The 12,718-nt window shown below is 42.4% G+C and overlaps 1 protein-coding gene across 1 annotated transcript; it reads right to left on the bottom strand.

Annotated features, from left to right (window-relative positions):
- Positions 1-421: 421 nt before the first annotated feature.
- Positions 422-11,958, bottom strand: CTHRC1 (collagen triple helix repeat containing 1; the record flags this gene model as incomplete). The annotated part of the gene is made up of 4 exons (XM_082674823.1): positions 11,791-11,958; positions 6,763-6,984; positions 4,591-4,807; positions 422-564 (listed from the first exon to the last, which is right to left on the bottom strand). The coding sequence occupies exons 1-4, from the start codon at positions 11,941-11,943 to the stop codon at positions 422-424; spliced, it is 735 nt and encodes a 244-aa protein (XP_082530949.1). The 5' UTR covers positions 11,944-11,958.
- Between the last annotated feature and the right edge of the window lie 760 nt (positions 11,959-12,718).

The raw sequence follows: 12,718 nt of genomic DNA on the forward strand, positions 1-12,718 counted from the left end.
ATTTTAGTGGCAATTACGTTAAAGATATTAAGGTTGTTTGAAATAAGTTTTATTTCACAGATATTAAACAATTCTGAACATTTACAACTTATACAAAGACTGGTAGCTTTTATATTTTAAAAAGTGCTACACTAAGAGAACAGGAAAGAAACGGAGACCACAATAACATTCCAAATTATAGGTTCAGGGAATGGGAATATGAAGAAAGTATTTTAATCTTCTACAAAATCCCAAAACCAGTTTTGATGGAAGGAAAATGAATACTGGATCTAAAAACAGTGTGAAATCACACTTTGGTCTGTAAACACATTTAATTTTGTTTTTTCATTCAGATGTACACATAAAAATTATATAAGGGGTCACAAAAATGCACCATTCAAAGGTATAATACAAGAGAGGTAGGGAACAAAAATGAAAGGATTTATTTTGGTAGCTCTTCAATAATGATACGAGACACTGAATTCCAACCCGTAGAGGCATCTCCTTTCGGGTAATCTGAGCAAGTTCCAACCCAGATAGCAATGTCTACTAGTCCGGCACCAATTCCTTCACAGAGTCCTTCCACTGCAAAACAAGGTGAGAATTACAAGTCTCTACAGAACAAAAAGCAAAAACCTTTAGCTCAACTGTATTACTTCAGCAAGCTAGGTTAAATCTACTTAATGTACAGGGAATTAAAAATGCTAATACTTAATAAAGGTCTCATAAAGATAAGTTCTCTTTTTCTTAGCACATAAATATTTTTTAAAGATGTATACATATCCATTCTGTGAAATAAGCTTCACGTGGAATTTTCTTAGAGGTTTTAATCATAAAGGGAGACTTTGTTTAGTTACAGAGATGACCTAAAACAAAAAAAAAGCAATTTATTTGACTAAACAAAGGAAGCCTCACTTCTGTTTTTTTCTTTTTGCGGTACGCAGGCCTCTCACTGTTGTGGCCTCTCCCGTTGCAGAGCACAGGCTCCGGACGCGCAGGCCCAGCGGCCATGGCTCACGGGCCCAGCCGCTCCGCAGCATGTGGGATCTTCCCGGACCGGGCCACGAACCCGTGTCCCCTGCATTGGCAGGGGGACTCTCAACCACTGCGCCACCAGGGAAGCCCAGGAAGCCTACACTTTTAAAAGTCAAGACTTTGACGTGATCTGTAAGTCTTTTTTAAAGAAAGCCCTTTCCAACACTTACCTGTATACACTTGATGGTATTCAACTAGAAAAAAAAGGACTTTTATAACATTAAAAGTAATTCTAACATAATCATTGTATCAGTCCTTCAATCTGGAATTTCCTCATCATGAAAAAAACAAAAAACTAAGTAAATCCTGTTTTTCCTCTGTGTTTTTATGCTTTATAAACACGTGCCTTTTCACAGGTCCTCTCGACTTTCACATACTAATATATATAAGTTGCATTCCTTATCAAGGCTCTTCTCCAACATTAAAAAATTCCCCCAGGGGCTTCCCTGGTGGTGCAGTGGTTGAGAATCTGCCTGCCAATGCAGGGGACACGGGTTCGAGCCCTGGTCTGGGATGATCCCACATGCCGCGGAGCAGCTAGGCTCGTGCGCCACAACTACTGAGCCTGCGCGTCTGAAGCCTGTGCTCCACAACAAGAGAGGCCGCGATAGTGAGAGGCCCACACACCGCGATGAAGAGTGGCCCCTGCTTGCCTCAACTAGAGAAAGCCCTCGCACAGAAATGAAGACCCAACACAGCTGAAAATAAATATAAAAATAAATTAATTAATTTTTTAAAAAAGACCTAAAGAAGAAATACATGGTTGATATCTTAAAAAAAAAATTCCCCTAGTGTTGATTTTAATAGGCAAAAGGTACAACCCCTTTGACGTCTGTGTCAGGGGGAAAAGGTTGGCAGATTGGCACATTCTCTAAGAAAACCGGTTCTTACATATAAGTAGGGTAGGGATGACCACATGTGACTGGTTAGTTTTCCTATCTGGTTAAGGTTAGTGCATTTGAACCGAGCCAGGGGTTGCAGGCCTAAAGCAATCTGCTTCCACCAGCTGTGACATCAGTGAATTGAAGGCAAGTCCCTCTGAATCCGGGGACCTGTGACTGGTTCAGGCCCCTTTCAAAGTTGGGAGAACTAAGCAGTGCGTGCCCACAATCCCATTTAATCTAGAATTCTCAGTATCATGCCAGGTGAGAAAGCCTAGAAATCCTCATGTTCTCCCAAGGTCTTGACATCCACGGTCTAAAAATTTGTTCACTTAATCCCATAGGAGGTCAGACAAGTTTGCGTTTAGTGTCAGCCTCACACGGGGAGAGTCAAGTGGTCACTTCATGGTCTTTAACAAATGAAATAATGTTTTTTAAATGAATGAACATTTTTGCTGTGATAAGGTAGTACTGCAGCTTATTAAACACCTAAACTATGTTGGATTAGGGGTTCTCAACCTGTTTTCCTCCTAGATCCAGGTAAGAAGACGACATCCTAATGTATGTCAAACTCCCATGGACATATCCAAGGCTTAACGTCATCCTCTGATGTGCAAACTGTAAGTGCATCCCTTTCCTTTCCCTCGAGAAAGAGTACCAGTGTGCAAGGGAATTTATTATAGAGGTAACCTTTAACTCATCTTAAGACAAAAACTGTTATGAATAACAAATTACTTCTGACATTCTACCCAACTGATCACACCAAATAAGTTTCCACAACATGGTTGGGAAATGCTATGTTAAATAATTTACAAAGTATATGTATGTATAGGTCACAGTTCCTAGGCCTGAGAGCTTACATTATAGCAAGATATTAACACACACATTTAAAGATACTACAATAGAAAGTAAGTTGCTTATATCAACTACTATTTAAACACATATCATTTCCTAGTCAAATTTTGTATTTTATACCCAGATTTAAAAAACTTTAGTGACTGCTTCTCAGATGGAAAGCACCTCTTCGTTTACAGCACACAACTTAGTGAAGAGGCTTTTTCATCTGATCAAACCTTGTCTTGGGAGACAAGAGAGCAGGGCTCTGTTTTCTGCTCTCCAGGACACTGAGCCTACTGTTCAGGGTAAGATACTTTATTTCCCTGGACCTCCTCTGTGTGCAGAGAGAAGGGGTTAAAGTATCTTCTTTACATCTTGAGGATATTGTGGGGATCTGAGGAAGAAAATGGAAGGGATGCCCTTGATTTCTTAGGGATAAATGTGCTCTATTAAGTTGGGGGATCAGTATCTGACTTGATCCCTAAGAATGCTGAAATATTTCTTCTGGTTAGCAGTGAGGGGATCTCTTCTCTTCCCTCTGACATTTTTAAGTACAAGATTCGTGAGAAATCCTTTCAAGAAATCAGGGAAATGAAGCTATCGCTATGGACACCTTGTGATTCTCTCGGCATGTGTTGTTACGGTGTGCCGCACTCCCAGCTCCTGCCACACAGCAGCTCAAGAAAGCAAAACAGCTGGCAGCCCAATACTCATAGTGGTGTGTCTGGGTGATGACATTAATCGGTAGTTTTTTCCCCTTCTACTTTTGGTAGCTTCTAAACTCTTTCAATGAACCTTAAAATACAGCAAAACAAACCCCAAAAAACTCAACAAAAACAAAACAAAACAAAAACCCCAATAGTTTTGGGTTTTTTTGGCCACGCACAGCATGAGGGATCTTCCCTGACCAGGGATGGAACCCGTGCCCCCTGCAGTGTGAGCGTAGAGTTTTAACCACTGGACCACCAGGGAAGTCCAAGGTGTTTTTTTTTTTAACAGCTTAAGTGACCACTGGTTTAATCGAATGTCGTTTCTTTTATAGGAGGTAGAAGCAAACAGAGAATGCAGGATCAACATAGAAATGTTCTCTTCTACAAATGCAGCAGACTGTACCTACCTTTTTGAAGAACAAGGCAGAGAAATCAGCCTTCTTATCAATCTAAGCGAGTGGTTCTCAAGCTTGGCTGAACATTGAGATAACCAGGAGAGACTTCGTTTGTTTTTGCGGTAAGCAGGCCTCTCATTGTCGTGGCCTCTCCCGTTGCGGAGCACAGGCTCCGGACACGCAGGCTCAGCGGCCATGGCTCACGGGCCCAGCCGCTCCGCGGCATGTGGGATCTTCCCGGACCGGGGCACGAACCCGCGTCCCCTGCATCGGCAGGCGGACTCTCAACCGCTGCGCCACCAGGGAAGCCCCAGGAGAGACTTTGGAAGTCCCATTGCCTGGGGTGCAACCAGACCCATTAAGTCAGCCTTCATGGAGGAGTGTTACCCAGGCACGGTGATTTTTTTAAAGTTCCCCAGTTGAACACAAGGTATAGCTAAGGTTGAAAACCACTGCTCTACGGCATTATTGGCTATTTCGCCATTTCATCTAACTCAGTGATTTTCAACCTTATGATCTTTTAAAAAATACAGCTGCTGGGGTCTTACCCCAAGATTCTGATTCAGTTGATCAGAGATGAGACCCAGGCATCCACATAGTTTTTAAAAGATCTATAAGAAATTCTGAAGTGCAACCAGGATTGAGAATTATGCACAGAAAGCTTGCTATGATCTACCATGATAGTGGACAGAAAACTAATCTTTGGTCTCTAAAGATCTGAGGCACATTCTGTAATGTCCCCATTCTACGTACCAGAAGAAGTGCGATGAATATTAATTGTCGAATTCAGTTCAGGGCTTCCTTGGTCCAAATAAATTATGGCTTCAATAGGAAGAGGTCCTGAACATTCAGCTCCATTGAACGTGAAATACCAACGCTGACAGCATGCGCTTCTGCATTTTAACCGAAGCGAGCCACTGAACAAGACTCTTAGGGCGCTGTTCGAACGCATCTTTGTGAATGTACACTCCTGTCACAAACACAGAAATAGGACTTAATTAGCATTTTCATTTTAATTAAAAAGATGCTTTCAAATTGTATTGTGCATTTTATTTAATGATCCTTTTTCCCAAACTGCATTTAAAAAGCTTAGCTTTTACAGAGGGAAAGCAGTTCTCTGCAAGATGGAAAAGAGACTCTGATATTAGAAACTCTAAGAAAATAGAATTATGGCTTTCTTAGAATTATTCACTCCATTGAGGGTATCTTTCAGTTTTTACCAAAAACAGCCAGCCTTCAGTATTTTAGACCAAAACAGTCTATGTATTTACTTTTCTTTTTATTCCAAAATTATTTCCTATGTTCTGGATACTACAGATACAACAGTAAACAACACAGAATCCCTGCCTAGCACTGCCCATATATATTACTTTGACCTGTTACTTTTTTTTTTTTTTAATATTTACTTATTTATTTGACTGCACTGGGTCTTAGTTGAGGCATGAGCAATCTTCATTGCCTTGTGCGGGATCTTTTAGTTGCGGCATGCGGGATCTAGCTACCTGACCAGAGATCGAGCCCGGGCCCCCTGCATTGGGAGCACGGAGTCTTAACCACCGGACCACCAGGGAAGTCCCTGACCTGTTTCTTTTTAAGCAACAGAAAACAGTATCAGGAGTAAAGCGTAGGTGGGGTTTTTAGTCTCTACCTACATGACACAACGATAAGACCCAGGTCTTTGCAAAATTTGTTTGTCTATTGGCTCCTGGTCCTACTATCTTTTACCCGTAGAAGGCTCCCAAACCCATTCTGACCACTGCTAAAAGGAACTTGAAAACATATTGTATTAATAATCCAGAGTCCATAGGGCAAGTTTTTAGAGAGAACTCAACCAGCAATTTTGATGAACTATAAATAAGCAGCCAGTCTATCAACGTCAGGTGTTTAAAGAAGTAGGCAACATTTTAACAAAATGCCTTCTAAGAAATCACATGTGAAAATATAACTGGTCACAGTCACCAAACTATGGAAGCTCTATGGAAATTCGACCACACAGAAATCAAATGAAGACAGTCTCAAACATTTTTATAGCTAATAGAGCAGACATTAAAGAGCTGAAAGAGGAGCAGGGATAATACACAGATTGCTACTTAGAACCTGAGAGTTTTATGAAAATAAAATCTCGTCTATTTGCCTGGTGGTAGTAGTGGTTAATATCAAGGAATAATATATTGTGGATACAGAACCATGTACAGAGTTTGTCAACAAAAGAAGAAAGAGGCTTGAAATGGCACCAGCTTCAACTCTGTGCCATCCCAGTGGATTTGCCAGTTACTTTGGAAGCAAACACTAATCAAAGTGACGGAGTCATTAATCCAAATGCATTGCCAGACAGGCTATTTTGAGTAATTTTTCTCCCTAAATATTACAGAATAATTTTAAATGGTCATTGTAGTGTATCTCTGGTCCATTCTACTTTGCTTAAGCTTAGCAATTTTAAGCTGGGTCTGCTACCCAGAATAAGGACAAATACCAATGGACTCCCCACCTCCAGATAATTCCAATCATGTGTTAATTTCTTGGATATTTCTTTCCACCTTTATATCTGGAGCCCCAGCAGAATTTCTTAGACTAATTTAAAATCACTTTAGGACAAGATTGGAAAGTTGCTTACTTGTCCAACACAGACACCTATGCTCTCCCTTTTTGTTTCCATTAAAAAAGAAAAAAGAGTAAGTTATTTTAAGTATTGTTAGGGTTAAAATAATATGGTGATATATTTATCTCAGAAATAGCTTTATAAAATTAATTCTGAAATGTTATCAATGTTTTCACTAATCCTAAGTTAGAAGTCACACGGTACCCATTCCTTAATATTTTTTGTCTTTTAGTAAAAATAAAATAAAAGCACACTTAAAATTACCACTCAACTATGAACACCTTTAAGTTTTACTTCAACTTTAAAATAATTCAGACTTTACTCACCGCAATTTTTCCAAGGTCTATGCCATAATTCAGTGAACTCCACGAACACTGCTTATAGTTAGGCGTCCACGGCTCCTCAAAGACTTCCCTCAGGCATTCCCCCTTTTCTCCTTTGAATCCATCTCGACCTGGGACCCCAGGGGTGCCAGGGATGCCATTGGTCCCAGGGCTCCCATCTCGCCCAGGCACCCCCGCGGGCCCTTGTAAGCACATGCCATTATACTGCATCAGAAAAAAGAACGGGGGGAAAAACTCCCTTCACTTAAGATTCAAAGACTCAGTCTGATCAGAACTGCATTTATTTTGAGGCCTTGGAGTCAAGAATCCCTTCATACCACTTGCCCATGTTCCAGATGAGTTATTTTTTATATATAAAGAACCAATTTTTAAAGTCATTTCTAAAATATTGGGATTTCTTTCCTATTCTTTTTTTTTTGGCAGACTTTACACACACAAAGAAGAGAAAATGATTTCATTTGCCTGCTTTTTTCTACTGCTCATTAAAAGCATACATAATTTTTAAATGGCTGTATTATAAGGTAGACATAATTTGATATACTGCTCTTTTCTTCTAACCCTACATATTGTAAAGAGACTTGGATTTCAGAATTATACTTTTACAATTTTATGCAAACATTGCACTATTTGGGGATCGTTATTTCTATTTTTTTCTATCGTTAACATTATTGTAAAGAAAGTCTTTATCCACATAGCTTTTTTCTTCTTTTCAATTATTTCCCTAAGATAAATTCTCAGAGATATAATTATAAAATGAAATCTTAACTCAATAGTTATCTTACACTGGCAATATCTCTAAGTTGGATAAGCATACCTGCTTCTCCTCCCTATTTTCATGTGGAGGAAGTGTTGGAACACTTCTGGCCTCCAACCCCACTCAGCCCTCCCCACCAAGAAGGAATAAATAATCTCATTGCAAGTGACCATTAGTCTTTAATAGGGTGGCAGTAATCTAACAAACTCTTAAGTGCTAGGATTATCTGTGTTTTCCTTGAGGGGGTGGTGCAGTAGTATCACGTAGAAGTTGAGTGATAGATTCTAGAGTCATATACTATGGATTTTAATCCTGGCTCCACCACTTATTAGCTATGTGAGATAGAGCAAGTTATTCAACATTTCAATGCCTGTTTCCTTAACTGAAATATGGGGAAAAATAATAAAGATTCTTACCTTGTAGGAGATTTAAGTGAGATAATACATAAAATGTACTAGAGCAGTACCTGGCACATAGTATAGTCAGCCATGATTATTCTCATTATTTCCTCAAGACCATGTGAGATAGTGGCCCAGAGCAAGTGTGTCCACTCCCTTGAGTGGACTAGGACTGGGGAAGAGAGCATTAGCAAACCTGCTGGCTAACACACATAGCCATAAGCCACACACAGCAATATAGTTGCATCGGTGGTAAAGCTGGATCTCCATCTGCCTAATTCTTGTGCCTATCCCTGAATTGGTCAATTATTAGACCCTTCAAACCGCACACCCAATTCATTTAAATTTTTACTTTAACAATCCCTATTTGTATAAATGATCTAACACTATCATTCTCTATAAATATACTGTCCAGTGAGAACAAAAAAAAAATCAAGATTCCTTATATATTAAAATAACTTCAAAGCTTTTTTTTTAACATCTTTATTGGAGTATAATTGCTTTACAATGTTGTGTTAGTTTCTGCTGTATGACAAAGTGAATCAGCTATATGTATACATATATCCCCATATCCCCTCGCTCTTGCATCTCCCTCCCACCTTCCCTATCCCACCCCTCTAGGTGGTCACAAAGCACGGAGCTGATCTCCCTATGCTATTCAGCTGCTTCTACTAGCTATCTATTTTACATTTGGTAGTGTATATATGTCAATGTCACTCTCTCACTTCGTCCCAACTTACCCTTCCCCCTCCCCGTGTCCTCAAGTCCATTCTCTACGTCTGCATCTTTATTCTTGTCCTGCTCCTAGGTTCATCAGAACCATTTTTTAAAATTTTTAGATTCCATATATATGTGTTAGCATACCATTATTTGTTTTTCTCTTTCTGACTTACTTCACTCTGTATGACAGACTCTAGGTCCATCCACATCACTACAAATAATTCAATTTCATTTCTTTTTATGGCTGAGTAATATTCCATTGTATATATGTGCCACATCTTCTTTATCCATTCATCTGTTGCTGGACACTTAGGTTACTTCCATGTCCTGGCTATTGTAAATAGAGCTGCAATGAACATTGTGGTACATGACTCTTTTTGAATTATGGTTTTCTCAGGGTATATGCCCAGTAGTGGGACTGCTGGGTCGGATGGTAGTTCTATTTTTAGTTTTTTAAGGAACCTCCATACTGTTCTCCGTAGTGGCTGTATCAATTTACATTCCCACCAGCAGTGCAAGAGGGCTCCCTTTTCTCCACACCCTCTCCAGCATTTATTGTTTGTAGATTTTTTGATGATGGCCATTCTGACCCGTGTGAGGTGATACCTCATTGTAATTTTGATTTGCATTTCTCTAACAAAGCTTATTTTTTAATTTCACCATCTAGGATTGGATATGGTCATATTATTAAATTCAGTAATGATACTGCCTAGGAAAGATCCTTATGTATCTAATGTTTGCCAATCAATCTTCTCACATCACCAATTTGATCTTTATTTTGCTAAATGATTTTTATGACTTTGACCAGTGCTATTTTCCTGACTTTAAGAAAAAAAAAAAAGACACTCTATTTATTTGCTGCCAGAGAAATAATAAGAAACGTATTTAACAAAATTGCAAAAGTACTCAAAGACACGCTAAAGTATAAAACATTCTAGTTGGCTTTATTTTATACTTAATTTTCATTTTGGTAGATATACTTTAATTTTACTTGGTAGATTTAAATTTAAATTTAGTAGATATACTTTAATTTTCATTTAGTAGATAGGTTACTTTCACTAACAGACATAGGCAATGTTTACACAAAGATTTCAAGTGGGAAGGGAGAAACAATAAAACTTCTGGTATTCTTTGATTTTTTTTCACTGTTATTCCCCTCAGAGCAAAGTTTTATTTTTCTATATATGAGCAGTTCTTAACAGGGACAATTTTGTCCCCCAGAGGATACCTGGCAATGTCTGGAGACATTTTTGGTTGTCACAGCTTGGGAGGGAGAGATTGCTATTGGCACCTAGTGGGTAGATGGCAGGGATGCTACTAAGCATGCTACAGGCACAGCACAGTCCCCGTAACAGAGAATCGTCTGGCCCCAAAAGTCAATTGTGCCATGGTTGAGAATTTTTATTCACCTTTTTATCTAAAAACTGCATTTCAGAGACCACATAATTTTACTGAATTCGATTCCACAGGTATTACATCTGCCTTCTTTCACTTCTTTCACTAACCCAGCACATGATTAGTATCAGGTAGGGGGTTCCATAAATGTCTGTGGGAGGAACCCCTGTTTCTTTCACTGGCCACCAGGGGGCAGAGCTTGTTGCACGCTTGAAAGGAAGGCTTTGAAAGATCCTGTACAAAGAAGCTGCTTTATACAATCTGTTGAAACCTTAATGACTGTGTGGATTCTTTTCCCCCAGCAAAACCAAATCCAATTACAGGATGCACCTGAGCCAGGCTGCACAATAAAGTTTTCCAAGTCGGGCTAGAGTTGTGGGAAACCGCAGGTACTGTAAATCCTTGGAGGGAAAGAAAAAAAGTTGCTAGCTTTATAGGGAAAGGGGGTATTTTGTGTATCATAACGACAGATTCATAAAATGCAGACTGCACATGAACCACATTCATTTGGTACAGTTTTAACAATTTAGGCACTGAAAATAGAACTGTAGCCCTGAACACACAGTCTGCTTTGTGGAGCAAAATTACATAGCACCACACCAAAAAGTGCAGTGTGGAACGGCAGGAATTTTTTTACAGAGCGTTTGAATCTGGCATAGTTCTAGTTTCCAGGGAGCTTGGCTTATTAGCTCAGTTTACAATGGCAGCTTAACAAATTCGAAACAGTTTTTTAGCAAAAAAATGCCCCCTCTTATGTCCTGCAATGCCTGTAACACTATATTTGTCTGCTTAAAGATTGAAGTTTATCATACACCAAGGAATACAGTGGTTTTGAAAGAATCACTCTTGCTTCAGGGTAGAGACCCACTCTGCCCTTCACTGGGTTTGTTGACTTTTAGAAGGGAAGAGCTTTAAGTAAACAGGCCTTCCCATAGATTACCCCTTCAGAAAGCACCTGGGCTATTTATTTGCTCTCCTGGTAACTGTCTTCTCTGCTTAGTTCGGCTGTGATGCTCCTACCTGGTGCTCACAGGCTGAAGACCCAGGGTGTCTGGAAGGGCTGCCCATCTGTCTAAACAGAACAATGAAATGGGTCCTTGGAGGGTTAGTGCTGGGCCCCTTCATTTCCCCTTCTGATCGTAAACCCTCTGAACAATTCCTGGCCCAGCTGTGGTCGTCCAACAAAGTAAACTGCAGCCCATACTCCCTAGGAGGATGACCCAACATGACTCACTGTCATCACGTTACAAAGAGTTGGACGGATGTTGGGTGAAGATTGTTATTCTCTCCCGCTGGCAGACGTGGCCACCAGCCCCAACAAAGGACACATTGCAAGTCCCTGGCCCAGGCCCACCCAGGAGATCAGATAGCCCAGGATGTCCCAGGCAGCTCCCTGGCCCACGTTCTAACCTACCCAAGCTCCCCATTCTACTCTCATTGCAGCCCTAACCCTCTCCATCCCTGCGGGGGATGGGGGTCGGGAATCGATGGGGGCTCGGAGGTCAGAAATTATTGGGCGACTCCCTGTACTCTGGGGCGTCCCACACGACCCGCGGCGCATCTCTGGTTCACGATGGCCCTCTCATACCGGTCTACCTCGCCACTTCCAAGACTCCACTACCCGCAAAGTCCAGGTCCTTCCTCCCCTGGAGACTCAGGCAAAGCGGGACCCCCAGGCGCACGCTAGACATACACCCCCTCCCCCGTCCCCGCTCGGGGCTCTGTCCCCTCCACCGGACTCACCAGGTCCACCACCTCCCTCTGCCGGAGCACAGCCTTTTGCTTCCCCTTGGGGGTCTCGGAGGCGCTCGACGGCGCCTGCAGCTGCAGCAGCAGGAGCAGCAGGAGGCCGAGGAGCCGCTGCGGGGAACCGGTGGCGGGGCCCTGGAGGCGCATGGCACGCGGCGGCCCCGGGACGCGCGGAGCAGGCGAGGAGGAGGAGGAGGAGGAGGAGACGACCCGGGAGCCGAGACGTGATCCCAGTCCGTCCCCGCCGCGCTCCGAGGCCACCGCCGGCTGCATCAATGCGCCTTTCAGCCGCACGCTTCCCTCCCGCCCCCCGGACACAGGAGTTTCCCTCCCGTCATAGGTCGGAGCCCTCACCCCGAGCCCGACGCGGGGCGGGCCGACAGCCGGGCCCGCCCCCTCCTGCGGCCGCTCTGCCCGCGCGGACCCTCGGGGGCTGTGCAGGCAGCTGGGATCAGCCCCCCTGCAGAGGCGGGGGAGGGGGTTGGGGTTGGGAGGGGTGGTGCGGATGCGGGTGGCCGTGTTTAGTGAACCACAGGTGGAGGCTTCGAGAACCGAGTGGAGACGGCACCGTTGAAGTGAGCATTGAAGAGGCCCGTGCCTTCACCTGGGTCCAGGAACACCTGGGTCAAACCCTGGCACCGTGGGCGAGCTCTTTTGAGAGATGACGTTTTTGGGGGGCGTAGGAAGGGCTGGGAAGGAGTCATAGATAGCATCAGGTTCTCCCAGGGGCCCATGACCCACATAATTACCTGCTTCACAGAGTGCTAACACAAAGCTCCAGGAACCACATAGTCTTTAACGCATACTCTCTGTCCTCTTGGCAGTACTGTGGAAGTTGATACCTCCTCTGCTTGCCCCATTTACAGACGGGGAAACTGAGGCTCGGGTGGTTAGGCAACATTCAGTGGTAAAAGTCCACTTT

The sequence above is a fragment of the Grampus griseus genome (assembly GCF_964374135.1).
Source record: "Grampus griseus genome assembly, chromosome: 17".
Lineage (NCBI taxonomy): Eukaryota > Metazoa > Chordata > Mammalia > Artiodactyla > Delphinidae > Grampus > Grampus griseus.